Source organism: Ruditapes philippinarum, unplaced genomic scaffold (genome assembly GCF_026571515.1).
Source record: "Ruditapes philippinarum isolate M1 unplaced genomic scaffold, ASM2657151v2 ctg6016_1_1_1_1, whole genome shotgun sequence".
Lineage (NCBI taxonomy): Eukaryota > Metazoa > Mollusca > Bivalvia > Venerida > Veneridae > Ruditapes > Ruditapes philippinarum.
Window position 1 is genome coordinate 61,436 of NW_026855046.1, and position 15,985 is coordinate 77,420.

At 34.3% G+C, this 15,985-nt stretch overlaps 1 protein-coding gene across 1 annotated transcript in view; it reads right to left on the minus strand.

Annotated features, from left to right (window-relative positions):
* LOC132741956 (zinc finger MYND domain-containing protein 11-like) overlaps positions 1-15,985 on the minus strand; it is a 32,592-nt gene that overhangs the window by 12,543 nt on the left and 4,064 nt on the right. The window contains 8 exon segments of the mRNA XM_060730230.1: positions 470-679; positions 1,175-1,323; positions 1,845-2,040; positions 5,868-5,945; positions 6,261-6,319; positions 7,572-7,755; positions 12,942-13,022; positions 13,892-13,898. Of these exon segments, the coding sequence (XP_060586213.1) occupies positions 470-679; positions 1,175-1,323; positions 1,845-2,040; positions 5,868-5,945; positions 6,261-6,319; positions 7,572-7,755; positions 12,942-13,022; positions 13,892-13,898 (964 nt within the window).

Genomic DNA, 15,985 nt, shown 5'->3' on the forward strand with positions numbered 1-15,985 from the left:
TGACCCCAGGGCTTTTATTTGAACAAACTTGGTAGACACTCACTAGAAGATGTTTCATGCCAAATATCTAAGCTCTAGCTCTTATGGTTTTTTAAAAGAAGATATTTAAAGTTTTTTCTTTTGGTTGCCATGGCAACCAGAGTTCTGCATGGAATTAAATTCTTTGAACAATTTTTAAAGGTGACCACCAAAGGAACATTCCTGTAAAGTTTGGATGAAATTGGCTTAGTGGTTTATGAGGAGATGTCATTTAAAGCAAAAGTTTACGGAGGGACGGACGCCGGACGGACGGACGCCGGACGAAAAGCGATCACAAAAGCTCACCCTGTCACTTTGTGACAGGTGAGCTAAAAATTCAAGCTAGTTTAATGATAATGTATATTTATATCATCTTTCTCAATTATGTTTAAATGCTGTTATTTATAGGGATCTTCTATTAAAGTAAATTTTTTGCCTGTGTAACCCTCACCTTTTTACTCTTTGATTTCTTGGTTGAGGAATAACTACTGGAGCTGACTGTTTCAACATAATCATCAAAATCAAAGCTATCATCTTTCCTCTTTCTTTTCTTTTCTTTCTCACTTGGAACCTCATCCATACTTTCTTTATGTTTTCGCTTTTTCTCTTTCTTTGGTTTGTATGGTCTGTCTTCATCCATGTCATTGTCATTCACTGACCCCTGGTAAAATAGCAACAAAAATCTCTGGCTGTCTGGTAAAAATGGTGGAAAAGCAAGTTGTGAGAGTCATAACTGATGCCTGATGAAAAAATTGTTACTCAAATAACCATTTTCTCAATCAGACAATGTGTTAATGCAATAATTATATATACGTTTTAGGATTTAAATTCCAACACACACAGTAAAGATCTTATGGTGACTAAAAGTTTTACCAACACTATAAATAATTTTCAGGCTACTTTCCAGCTTTACTGGTAGATATAGATCCCAGGTACCCCTATCCTCAATAATGCTGGCCTGAGCAAGAAACTGTGAAGAGCGACCATACCTTTTTGCTTGGAAAGCTTCCTTACATGAAAGTGCACAACAATATTTGAGCTCACTATTGATAGGAGTAAGTAATTTTTAAATGGAAATCTTAACACTCCGACACAGTTGCCATAAATTTCTGCAGACTACATAAATCTCCTACATACAACATCACAGTAAACTTACCTTGGATTTTCTATGTTTTTCTTTATGTGTATCATGATGTGACACCTCTTCTTCTTCATCCTCATCATCGTCCCCGACAACCTCTGCATCTTTACGTTCCTGTAACATCTCCTTGTGTATTGTTAACTCTTCCATTGCTCGTGTAAAACCTAGCAATGTCATAATATATAACACATCAGTATCTTCATTTTTTCATTGTTTTTGTACATTTTTTTTATTGGTTTAAAGACACACCAAATAATGTACATGTACAGGGCATGTGTCAACTCCTAAGGTTTACTGGTGGAAAAAAGACTTTTTGGCACCTCTTTGTCAATTATTTTAGACAACAAGCGGGCATCTGTGTAGAATCATTGACCTTGAAGATAGCTAAATGGCTTGCTCTACTGAATGAGTTCGAATTCCATGTTTTGACTTGAAGTCATTGACTTACGACAGCATGAAAGCCCCTTCAAAAATTTTAAATGATATTTAATTATATGCATGATACAAAATTACATTCAAAGTCATGATTTAAATTTTTAATATATATTTAAATGACCTCTAAAAAATACAAATAAAGTATCAAGACTTACAACATAATTATCAAGAATGGTACTGTGTATGCCTTTCTCTTACAAAAGCAAATATTTATGTATAGTGTTAAAATTTTCCCAACTAAAGACATTACCTGTAGTCTTTTTAAAACTCAACTTCTTAAGGTCAGTATCTATAGGTTTTATCTGGTCTTTTGGAATGACTGCGCGTTGATGAAGTCCACCGAAGAATCGTACATCATACTTATCACTATTAACATAATGTATAACCTTTGCAGGCCAGTAACTGTAACCTTTCAGCTTAGCAAAGACAAGCTCATGGGGCGGATCCTGTTTATAATTGTAAGAAAAAAGAAAGACAAAATTCAGATATAGAAGTAAAACAACTTAAATGTCTTATTGCAGTTTTGTATTGAAAATTATATTAACAAGAGCCCGGTTTGAGCCGGGTGATGCTCCCCGAATAGGTTTTGGACACAGGAAAGTACACCGCTTGTAGTTTCAGAGTTATGTCCCTGGAAAAAGTTCAAAGTACAATAATTCCAAAATTAGGAAAGGCAGAGTTACTGTTCTTTCCACTGCCACTTTCTAATCACTGTTATCTATCAACTTACAAAAGTTTCTTGTTGACATTTCTTATGGTTTCCGAGTTATGTTTCCGGACAAATTCAAAAAGTAAAAAAAAAACAAATGGCAATAAGAATTAGGCAAGGCAGAGTTATGATTCTCATGCACTGCACATCTACCCATTGAGATACATCTACCTACAAAGTTTCATGTTGATATCTCTTATAGTTTTACAGCTATGTCCAGTACAAGATTTTCTAAAAGGGGGAGATAATTCAAAAATGAGGCTTAACAGAGTTATGGTTTTTTTTGCACTGCACTTCTACTCAATGAGATCTATCTACCTACAATGTTTTCATCTTGATATCTCTTATAATTTTAGAGTTATGTTCGGACAAAGTTCAGTGTAAAAATTAACAAAGGGCAATAACTCCAAAATTAGGACAAAAAGAGTTATTGTTCTTAAGCACTGCACATCTACCATTGAGATCTATTCACCTACAAAGTTTCATGTTGATATCTCTTATAGTTTTAGAGTTATGCACGGACAAGATTTTTCTATAAGGGGAGATTATTCAACAAGAGCTGTCACAGGAGACAGCGAAGCATCTGACTAATAAAATACTGGACGCAGTAAGGAGGACAAAAACTATGAAAGAAAAATCAATTATGTATAATTATGTATTAAGTTATAGTAAAAAAAATAACATTTGTTAACATAAATTCCAAGATCAAGGGGAATAATTCTAGAAATAGTCATGCTAGAGTTATGGACCTTTTCACACAACATTTGTGTAATGATAAGAAATATATATTTGAAGTTTGAAGTAGATACCTTAAAAAGTAAAGAAGTTATCATATTTCTTAAAGAAAATCCTAAGTTCAAAGAGAGATAAATCTGTAAATATTGCTTTAAGAGTTATGAACATTGTCACATAAAATGTAATTGATGATAAGGAATAAGTATTTGAAGTTTGAGGTAGATACCTTTAAAAATAAAAAAGATATAATAAAAAATAACATTTTTCTAGTAAAAAAATCTAAGTTTATGGGGAGATAATTCTTGCAATATTGGTGCTAGAGTTATGAACCTTGTCACATAAGATGTGGATGATGATTACGTAAATATATTTGAAGTATGAAGTTGATCCCTTTAGAAATAAATAAGTAACAGTAAAAAATAATATTTTTTATGGAAAATTCTAAGTTCAAAGGGAGATAAATCTCAAAATATTGGTGCTAGAGTTATGAACCTTGTCACATAAGATGGGGATGATGATAACGTAAATATATTTGAAGTATGAGGTTGATCCCTTAAGAAATAAAGAAGAAACAGTAAGAAACAGCATTTTTTGAGAAAAATTCTAAGTTCAAGGGGAGATAAATCTGAAAATATTGGTGCTAGAGTTATGAACCTTGTCACATAAGATGGGGATGATGATAAGGTAAATATATTTGAAGTATGAGGTTGATCCCTTAAGAAATAAAGAAGAAACAGTAAGAAATAGTATTTTTTAAGGAAAATTCTAAGTTCAAGGGGAGATAAATCTGAAAATATTGGTGCTAGAGTTATGAACCTTGTCACATAAGATGTGGTTGATGATAAGGAACATATATTTGAAGTTTGAAGTTGATACTTTAAGAAATGACAAAGTTATAGTGAAAAATATTTTACTGCACCAAAACTTTAATCTGAAATCTGGACGCGGACGTGGACGCCGACGCCGGGGCGAGTAGGACAGCTAGCTCTCCATATACTTCGTATAGTCGAGCTAAAAATGAGGCTTAACAGAGTTATGGTTCTTTTGCACTGCACTTCTACTCAATGAGTTCAAAGTGTTAAAATTAACAAAGGGCAATAACTCCAAAATTAGGAAAAAAAGAGTTTTTGTTCTTATGCCATGCACATCTACCTATTGCGATCTATTCACCTACAAAGTTTCATGTTGATATCTCTTATAGTTTTAGAGTTATGCCCCGGACAAGATTTTTCTATAAGGGGAGATAATTCAAAAACCGGGCAAAATAGAGTTATGGTTCTTTGACACTGCACTCCCTCTCAATGCCCTCTACCACTATATGAAGTTTAAACAAATTATCTCCAAAGGTTTTCAAGTTATGCTCCGGACAAGAAAAGGATGGACGGACAGACGGACAAGGCGCCGACTATATGCTCCCCCGAAATTTTTCGGGGAGCATAATAAAATAAGAATGATATTCAGTCACAGCAGCAAAATATCTAATATTGATTTAACTTTACCCCTTTCTAATCATGTCTTTTATAATTTTCATCAAGTTTGATCTTCCTAACATACATCAATATTATGAATTAGGAATAGAGGAGAAAAATCATTAAACATATTGCCTTAAACAAAATAGCCACTCAAAGATTTCATAGAGTCCAACTTTACACAAATATATTATATTTATCATGTAGCTTGGCAATGATTTGGTCAGGGGCAGATCCATGACTCAGTTAAAACTAGAGGTGTCATCGATAAGGATTTTTGTATCGGTAATGAATTATCGGCGATATAGCGATATATCGATTGCCAGGCTAAAATTTAGCTTTCAAGTCTTTTTAAATGTTTCCTAAGGACACTGACTAAGCAGTTATATTAAGACAAATGCAAAAAAGATAAACTATGAAAACTGAACAATTTGTTTCTTTTTTTATCATATATCTATAATGAAAACTAATGACTAGTAACTATAAAGTTTAAAGCCTTTTCCATTTTAATTTAGTTGTTGTTGTTGCTATTACGTAGTTACTGATCATGCTAAATGCTGTCCTTGCCGTTCGAATTAAGCCGGGTTTAATTGGCAAATTATAGTGTTTAGAACCTGAATAATTATTAAAGTTTAACATTTTGTAATCATAATTTTTACAAAGAAACACTGACAAATTTTTCTTGGCATTTTCCCTTTTTAAAATCTGAATTGAGGGGTCTTGACATCCACTTAGCAGACAAGCGAGGTTATAACGAAATTAGCCAGCATTCGTTAGAGACACTGGGAGGTAACTTTGACATTGATTTTCGTTTTCATTTTAGAAAAAAAAAAAATGTTTTTGGCTTCCATAACTTTATATGTCACTTTTATTTTGACGTTTTGCGACAGTGAACAGGTCTATCAGTTCTATAAAACCTATTCGCTGAAGTCCCTTTAGCTAGAAATATATGTGCATTCGATATCCGATATTTAAAAAATGGAATCGATATCGAATCGGATAACAAAGATCGTTGATACACCGATATCGATTGAATCGCTGACATCCCTAGTTAAAACCTGCTGGAGTAGTAATCTAGGGGTCACTGATCCGAATCCCCCAGCACCACAAACAGTAACAATTGTCTTTTTGATGATACTTTACAAATGAAGTTCCCATGTGTTTTACACAAGGCATGTAAAACTTAAGAATCAAGATCACCTCTAGATTGGGCAACTGCTGTATTACACACTAACCCAAAAAGTAACAACTAACTCTTCAGAGGGATCATAATACGGACAAGTAAATAAATCAAAATATAATAAAAAATATCTTGTCACATCATTCCAACAATTGTACAAGAAATGAAAATTTGACTTACACAAGGCTGAGCAAACCAATCTCTTGGTTTAGCATTGGACATATAATAACAATTTTGACACTGTGCCATCTCATCTATCTATAAAATACAATAGGAAATATTCATGTTCAAAAATACCATAAACAGCAATGAAATGAAGAAAGAACCAGTTTTTTTGATCAATTCAAAGTTTAATATCTAATGTCTCATCAGTTAAACCATATTGATTTTTCAAAAGAATACATGAGCTTTTTATGGTCTAAGTTCATCAATAAAACAAAACTGGCATTTTACTTTCAAGATTATATTTTATATAATTTCCTGTTATATACCATCCACTATATCAGGATTACTCTTTACTGGTGGCTAGAATTTTCCATTCAAGTAGGTTAGTTTGATAATGCTAAAACTTACATCGTATTTACAATCTCGTATCATAATCTTTGCTAACTCTGTCATACCTCCAACCTCATCTGAAATATAACATATATACATGTACATAAAGGACTGTTTCTTATGTATGAAATTTTTTGCTTTATTGATAACTGTTTTTAATATTTGTCACCGTTCAAAACTGTTTAGGGAAGAAGATGTGTAAGTGGCTGGATAGCCCAGTCAAAAAGGGCCGCGGTATGGCATACCAAGGGACCTGGGTTTGAGGCCCGTCAGGCTGCACATTTTTCTCACCCTGTGACATTTGGCGCCCAATGTAGGGCCGTGACTGAATATAGCTCATAGTTTAATTCACTTTGCTCTGTAACTCTGTGAAATTCAAGGACGAATTTCAATACAGCAGAGGAGTATACCGTGGGTCCAAGGTTCGAGTCTCAGTCAGGCTGCACATTTTTCTCACCCTGTGACATATTTCTCATATAAACATACAAGTAGGCTGTCCAATCTATATGTATTTACTACCCTGTTAAATTAAAAGCTAGTATAACTTATTCCCAAGCATGACTGGCTGATACATTTTACTCTCTTGTTTTGCCTTTTGAAATTACATGAAAATTGTTGCTGTAATAATCTTTTATACAAATAGTTCGGGTGACAAAACAATAAGTCAATCACTTAATATATTTCCTCACCATGATTCTCAAAATTAAGTTAACAGCAATACCTTTGATCTGTCACAGTGATTACATTTTGTACTAAACTTACTTATAGTAAGTATAAAAAAAATCTAAATACATAGATAACCTACAAAATTGTCATCAAATTCATTTTAGTCTTAATACACACTGCCATTAATGTTTTAAGGCAATTTTCAAACACTACTTCAGTAAAATAATTCAAACAAACAGACACCTTGATAGAGTCAATGATCTCAATAGGCTAGCTGGACAACTGCCTGACATAACAGAATCAACCCCTCGTAAGAAAGTAACTTGTGCATACTACTGATAGTAATATAGAGTCAGCATGTATAAAAAAGACTTTCTCCACACAGTCCACGGCAGAAAGCGCAACAGACATGCAACCATAATGGAATAAGGGCCCATTTCTTTTGTTTAATAGAGGGCCATTAGCCCCTTACTCTATTGTTATGGAATATATTGTGCTCTGTGTTCTGTTTACAGTTAGATTTTCAGTAATGCAGATGGACAAGAGCAAACCTTTATTCCCCCACCCCATAAGGTATAGAGTGCATACAAAAATCCCATAATTATCCATGTTTCAAAAATATTTATAATATCTGTAATGTTCATGTTTGATATAGAAACTTACCACCATATACAAGGACCATATTATGTAGAACATTATGTGCGTCTGCTAGAAATTCCTCTATACACTTGTACTTGTGAGCCATTACTTTCTGCTCCATTTTGTTGAGGTCCATTGATTTGTATACAAACAGAGGCATATATTTCTTCTCTTCTTCTCTGTGACCTATTCTGTGTAATTCTCTCGTCTGCAAACAACAATAATTCAATGTTTTAACCTTTAACCTAAAACTTTCCTGAATGGACATGCCAACACTATAAGTTCATGGGATATTTTCTTTGATTTTCATATAGCCATTTTTTTCAAACAGACCAGTAAATATCACCACATGATGTCTTAATCTGGTTATGTAAGATTATGGATGGAGCAAAATACATAAAGCATTAGATGTTGGTTCTGACCAGACCTACATTTTGAAATAGTCAATTACAGGACTTTAAGGCAGGATATCAAAATACAACTAGAAATGTGTCCATAGGACACGGATGCCCCCACACGCCACTGTTCTGTCAATCTTATGACTCTACTGAGTCTAGGTCAAATATTTTTTGAACTACATGTGCCACAAGTTGAAAACTAAAAATCAACAAAGGGCCATAATTCTGTTAAATCTGGTCGCAGAAAAAATTCCTTCCTTTACTACCATCTACACATTAAGGTTGTTAATCCCTGGAAGTTTAAGCAAAATCTGCCATCCGGTTTAAAAGGAGTTGCGTTCACAAAATTTCTACATAGTATAATTGTATATAATGAAAAAATCAACAAAGGGCCATAATTCTGTTAAATTTGGTTGCATCAAAATTCCTTCCTTTACTGCCATCTACACATTAAGGTTGTTCATCCCTGGAAGTTTAAGCAAAGTCTGCCATCCGGTTTAAGAGGAGTTGCATTCACAAAATTTCTACATAATAAATAGTGAAAAAATCAACAAAGGGCCATAATTCTGTTAAATTTGGTTGCAGCAAAAATTCTTTCCTTAAATACCATCTACACCTTAAGGTCGTTCATCCCTGTAAGTTTAAGCAAAATCTGCCATCAGGTTTAATAGGAGTTGCGTTCACAAAATTTCTTCATAGTATATAGTGAAAAAATCAACAAAGGGCCATAATTCTGTTAAATTTGGTCGCAGCAAAAATTCCTTCCTTTACTACCATCTACACATTAAGGTTGTTCATCCCTGTAAGTTTAAGCAAAATCTGCCATCTGGTTTAAGAGGAGTTGCATTCACAAAATTTCTATATAGTATCTAGTGAAACAAGAGGGCCATGATGGCCCTAAGGTCGCTCACCTGTATGTAGGCCCCCGGAGCGGGGCCAGTTTAAACCCCAGGGCTTTTATTTGAACAAACTTGAAAGACACCTATAAGAAGACGTTTCATGATGTACACACTTATAATGAAAAACAATGATCTGCCCTCCCCTACCCCCGGCAGGGCCAATTTTAACCAAGGGCTTTTATTTGAACAAACTTGGTAGACACCCATAAGAAGATGTTTCATGCTAAACATCTAAGCTGTAGCTCATTGTGTTTTTTTAAAGAAGATTTTTTAAGTTTTTACTATACACTTATAGTTAAAAACAATGACACCCCTGGGGCGGGGCCAGTTTTGACCCCAGGGCTTTTATTTGAACAAACTTTGTAGACACTTACTAGAACATGTTTCATGCTTAATATCTAAACTCTAGCTATTTGGGTTTTTTCAAAGATGTTTTTGAAGTTTTTCCTATACACATATAAGGAAAATCAATGACCCCCAGGGCAGGGCCATTTTTGACCCCAGGGCTTTTATTTGAACAAACTTTGTAGACACTCACTAGAAAATGTTTCATGCTTGATATCTTAACTCTAGCTATTTAGGTTTTTTCAAAGAATACTTTTTAAGTTTTTGATATACACATATATAAGGAAAATCAATGACCCCCAGGGCGGGGCCAATTTTGACCCCAGGGCTCTTATTTGAACAAACTTGGTAGACACCCATTAGAACATGTTTCATGCTAAATATCTTAGCTCTAGCTCTTTGAGTTCTTTAAAAGAAGATTTTTTAAGTTTTTACTATATACATATAGGGAAAATCAATGACCCCCTGGGGCGGGCCAATTTTGACCCCAGGGCTTTTATTTGAACAAACTTGGTAGACACCCATTAGAACATGTTTCATGCTAAATATCTTAGCTCTAGCTCTTTTGGTTCTTTAAAAGAAGATTTTTTAAGTTTTTACTATATACATATAGGGAAAATCAATGACCCCCTTAGGCGGGGCCAATTTTGACCCCAGGGCTTTTATTTGAACAAACTTGGTAGACAACCATTAGAACATGTTTCATGCTAAATATCTAAGCTCTAGCTCCATGAGTTCTTTAAAAGAAGACTTTTAAATTTTTACTATATGCATACAGGGAAAATCAATGACCCCCCTGGGGCGAGGCCAATTTGAACCCCAGGGCTTTTATTTGAACAAACTTGGTAGACACTCATTAGAAGATGTCTCATGCTAAATATCTTAGCTCTAGCTCTTTGGGTTCTTTAAAAAAAGATTTTTTAAGTTTTTACTATATGCATAAAGGGAAAATCAATGACACCCTGGGGCGGGGCCAATTTTGACCCCAGGGCTTTTATTTGAACAATCTTGGTAGACACTCACTAGAAGATGTTTCATGCCAAATATCTAAGCTCTAGCTCTTAGGGTTCTTTAAAAGGAGATTTTTTAAGTTTTTACTATATGCATATAGGGAAAATCAATGACCCCCTGGGGCGGGGCCAATTTTGACCCCAGGGCTTTTATTTGAACAAACTTGGTAGACACCCATTAGAACATGTTTCATGCTAAATATCTTAGCTCTAGCTCTTTGAGTTCTTTAAAAGAAGATTTTTTAAGTTTTTACTATATACATATAGGGAAAATCAATGACCCCCTGGGGCGGGGCCAATTTTGACCCCAGGGCTTTTATTTGAACAAACTTGGTAGACACCCATTAGAACATGTTTCATGCTAAATATCTTAGCTCTAGCTCTTTGAGTTCTTTAAAAGAAGATTTTTTAAGTTTTTACTATATACATATAGGGAAAATCAATGACCCCCTGGGGCGGGGCCAATTTTGACCCCAGGGCTTTTATTTGAACAATCTTGGTAGACACTCACTAGAAGATGTTTCATGCCAAATATCTAAGCTCTAGCTCTTTTGGTTTTTTAAAAGAAGATATTTAAAGTTTTTTCTTTTGGTTGCCATGGCAACCAGAGTTCTGCATGGAATTAAATTCTTTGAACAATTTTTAAAGGTGACCACCAAAGGAACATTCCTGTGAAGTTTGGATGAAATTGGCTTAGTGGTTTATGAGGAGATGTCATTTAAAGTAAAAGTTTACGGACGGACGGACGGATGGCCGGACGCCGGACGAAAAGCGATCACAAAAGCTCACCCTGTCACTTTGTGACAGGTGAGCTAAAAATCAACAAAGGGCCATAATTCTGTTAAATTTGGTCGCAGCAAAAATTCCTTCCTTTACTACCATCTACACATTAAGGTTGTTCATCCCTGTAAGTTTAAACAAAATCTGCCCTGCGGTTTAAGAGGAGTTGAGTTCACAAGATTTCGGGACGTACGGACTGACGGACGGACGGATGGACGGACAAGTGCAACGCTATATGCTCCCACATTGTGGGGGCATAAAAATCTGGCAGTAAGCATATCATTGTACTGGCTGCTGTTGCTTACAGAGAGTACCAATACCCTACATTTTGAAAAATAAAATTTATCCTTCAAAAATCTACTTATATTACATTTTTTAATGTTTCTAAGAGGAAAAAAGATTATTACAACTCCATGCTAGAGTTATGGATCCTTGTCTATGATCCACATTTATGACCCTTAAGACATGTGAGTTTCAAGCATTTACCTTTAATGCTTTGTAAGGATTTAAGATGTAGGTAAAACCATTACTAAAGGTTAAATGCCATATAATGCAGATGCTATGAGCCTATGCATTGTAAAGTCCAGCTCCCCTATTTATCAAATAGTCTGGCTTAAACATATACAGTGGAACCTGTCTAATCCGAACTCGTCCGGACCAGAAGAAAAGTTCGGATTAGAAAGGTTTCCGGATTAGAAAGGTTTCCGAATTAGAAGGTTTTTTTACATGTTTTTTTCATGTTATTTGCAAAATAGTTTAAGGAAAGAAAACGGGAATGTATTTGAAATTGCAATTTAGATATTTTATTTTTGCAGTCTCTTATCGTTCATTTTAATACATCTGAATACAAAAATAAAGAAATAAAAATAAATAAATAAGCAAAAATATTATGTCCTCTAGGGTAAGTTAACCTACGATGTTAAACAGGAGGCCGAGACATGATTAGATATTCGTACCAGCATTTGTCAGTTGTTGTTTACTCTTATCCGATTCAGCGACTACCGTATACCCCCGTTTAAACGCCCCCGGGGGCGTTACATTTTACCAAAACAAAGTTCCCAATTTTTACCGGTCCCTTTTAAACGCCCCCTCTTCCAGCTTCCAGTTACTACCTTTAAACTAACGTTTGAGTCGACCCCTGTACGTGTACACTCTATGTAAAGCTAGGTAGTGTAAATATCGAGCGGTTTAAATCAGCTGATTCTACCTAACGGTATACACAGGTGTGTATACACAGAGTGCAAGTGTTGTTTAGACATTTTTGTGAAGTGATAGTTAACAACAGTTATACTACGGTATATTTCATCAGTGTTTAAATATGGTACATGGAGTTTTTGTTCAAATTGTTGAATGTTTATTATTAAAAAGCAGTTTAAGGAAGTGTTTTTTTTTTGACTGAAGGGGCGTTTATTAGAGGGGGGGCGTTTGAACGGGGGTATACGGTATTCGAATTTACTGACAGTTTACATTAATTTTCATTACTTAATCACGTATCATTGAATCCAATACAAAGGATTAAAAAATATTTCTATTGCATTATATCAAAATATTTACAGAAGCTGACGAAAAACTGACGAAAAACAATCAATTAAGCAATTATAGAAGATATCAAGGCAAGCTAAGTGTAATTTTCACACCTTCGCAGATCATACGTTTCACCCATTTATCAAGCGAAATAACACTTATCAGTTTGGTGTATGTTTACACCTGCAAGATGTGCGATTATTTGTTATTTTGAATGAAGGTGTGACATTTGGCAAAATCTGTTCGGATCCGAGAGTAAAATAAGAACAAAAATTGAAAAAATCGTCCGGAATTCGGAGTAGACAGGTTCCGGATCCGAAAGGTTTTTATCTATTAAAAATAGAACGAATAAAATCGGGACCGGACACTTTCTTCGGATAAGAAAGGATTCCGGATTAGAAGGTTTCGGATTAGCAAGGCTCTACTGTATATCCTTACCTTTTCTTTAAGTCTGACTATAGTGTAACTAAGTAATGTGTTGAGTAGTTTTCTCTTAGTTTTCTTCTTCTTTCTTGCTGACTAAATAAAATAAAAAATAATCTTCATTAATTTAGTCAGATACTAGAGAATAAATTGATAAGTCAATACATTTTATGTTTTTTGACAGAGAAATCATTTTTTTAACTAAGATGATGCATTCTTTTTTAATACTAATGGCTTATAGGAAGATATTAATGAAACTATTCAATATTAGTTTGTGGTTCTATGATGTGTTATAATGTAACTAATATTCAGGTATTATATCATTCATCTGTAACAAACAAAGGAGAGGAAAAAGAAAACATGTTAAAACAGAAGAAAAAAAACGTGCAATTAAAACATTTACGCAACCACAGTAATGTCAAAAAGAAGTAAATTAAGGTACAATGAGAAAAAGAAATCACAAAATTCCCCATGAGCACAGATTAAAAAGGCTCTTGTTTGTGTTTTAATTAACCAGGAATAACCAATTTATTGGCAACTAATCCCTCATAACTTCTGAATCAGTGGAGAGACAAATGACCACTACATATAATCAATATAAGATCAACTGTCACTTAGATATTTTGACTCAACCATTTGATCAAACATGGACCCTAGATTACTGATCCTATGCTCACCTTATTGAACTCGACCAGACAGTAAATGTATTATCCAGAAAGAGAGTTCAAACTATCAAGATATACAGATATTAGTAATTTTGTCATGGAAAAAAACATTTCTGTCCCTTTTTTCATGAAATTCCTAATACAAAGGGAGGCAACTTTTAAACTATAGATTAAGAGTTAGCAGTCTTGTAGAATAATTTAATAATACATATACTGTATATCAAATCACATTTCATAATGTGATAATGATAAATTATCCATATTCTCAAGTCATCACCATGCATTTGACTATGGATTCACTTGCATGCTTTAGTTAGAAATATTTGGTATACATGTAGTAAGAAAAGATATGTTTATATTGATCTGTAACAAAAGTGACGGGAAAAGCTTAGCCATCATTCTATATAATGTAAATCTTGAACACTAAACATACAAATAAAACCAATTACACATTATAATCAAGTAAAAAAAGTATTAATTTTGAAGAATTTTGCTTATCTGATGAACAAATCATGCATTACAGAAAGTTAGTACAATATTTAGTTCCTGTCCAGTGTTAGGAGTTTGACCGACTATTAATGATCATTAGAATAAACAAGAATTTATTGTTGCCATCAGCTAATACATTTGTATATAAAATTTTTATATAAAAGAAAAGGTAATCATAGGTTAAAGTCTGAATTTTTTTTAAGTTACAAAAAAGCACAGTAAGAGACAAGAGCATACTACATGTAGTTACAAACATTAAGAAAATAAGACAAATCAAGAAACTATGTCTGCACCAAAAACAGTTAATTTTCCAGAAAATGTGTTCAATTTAAAAATATCCTGTCTTGACTTGAAAAGACTGGATTTCTTTTCAATACATAACACTGTTTCATTACATATTTACTAATACTGGTCAGAACCAGCCTGTTTTCTGTAATTTAAGAACATGACCCTTCAACTCTAGTACTCAAGATGATGTGGCTGTTTGCGGGCATCACTAACACACAAATATAATACCACATTCTTTATCACAGGTTCATTGAGAGGAAATTATTCACAAATTAACATGTTAGGCTACTTTAAAAACAAGAGGGCCATGATGGCCCTGAGGTCGCTCACCTGTATATAGGCCCCCGAAGCTGGCCAGTTTAAACCCCAGGGCTTTTATTTGAACAAACTTGGAATTAAGACACCCATTAGAAGATGTTTCATGATGTTTAGTTTTTGCTATACACATATAAGGAAAAACAATGACCCCCCCCCCCCGGAAGAGTTAATTTTAACCCAAGGGCTTTTATTTGAACAAACTTGGTAGACACCCATAAGAAGATGTTTCATGCTAAACATCTAAGCTCTAGCTCATTGGGTTTTTTTAAAAGAAGATTTTTTAAGTTCTTACTATACACATATAGTTAAAAACAATGACACCCCTGGGGCGGGGCCAGTTTTGACCCCAGGGCTTTTATTTGAACAAACTTTGTAGACACTTATTAGAAGATGTTTCATGCTTAATATCTAAACTCTAGCTATTTGGGTTTTTTCAAAGAAGATTTTTTAAGTTTTTGCTATACACATATAAGGAAATCAATGACCCCCGGGACGGGGCCAATTTTGACCCCAGGGCTTTAATTTGAACAAACTTTGTAGACACTCACTAGAAGATGTTTCATGCTTAATATCTAAACTCTAGCTATTTGAGATTTTTTCAAAGAAGATTTTTGAAGTTTTTACTATATGCATATAGGGAAAATCAATGACCCCCTGGGGCGGCCCAATTTTGACCCCAGGGCTTTTATTTGAACAAACTTGGTAGACACTCATTAGAAGATGTTTCATGCCAAGTATCTAAGCTCTAGCTCTTTGGGTTCTTTAAAAGAAGATTTTTTAAGTTTTTACTATATGCATATAGGGAAAATCAATGACCCCCTGGGGCGGGGCCAATTTTGACCCCAAGGCTTTTATTTGAATAAACTTGGTAGACACTCATTAGAAGATATTTCATGCCAAATATCTAAGCTCTAGCTCTTTGGGTTCTTTAAAAGAAGATTTTTCAAGTTTTTACTATATGCATATAGGGAAAATCAATGACCCCCTGGGGCGGGGCCAATTTTGACCCCAGGGCTTTTATTTGAACAAACTTGGTAGACACTCACTAGAAGATGTTTCATGCCAAATATCTAAGCTCTAGCTCTTTGGGTTCTTTAAAAGAAGATATTTAAAGTTTTTTCTTTCGATTGCCATGGCAACCAGAGTTCTGCATGGAATTAAATTCTTTGAACAATTTTTAAAGGTGACCACCAAAGGAACATTCCTGTGAAGTTTGGATGAAATTGGCTTAGTGGTTTATGAGGAGATGTCATTTGAAGCAAAAGTTTACGGACGGCCGGACGGACGCCGGACGAAAAG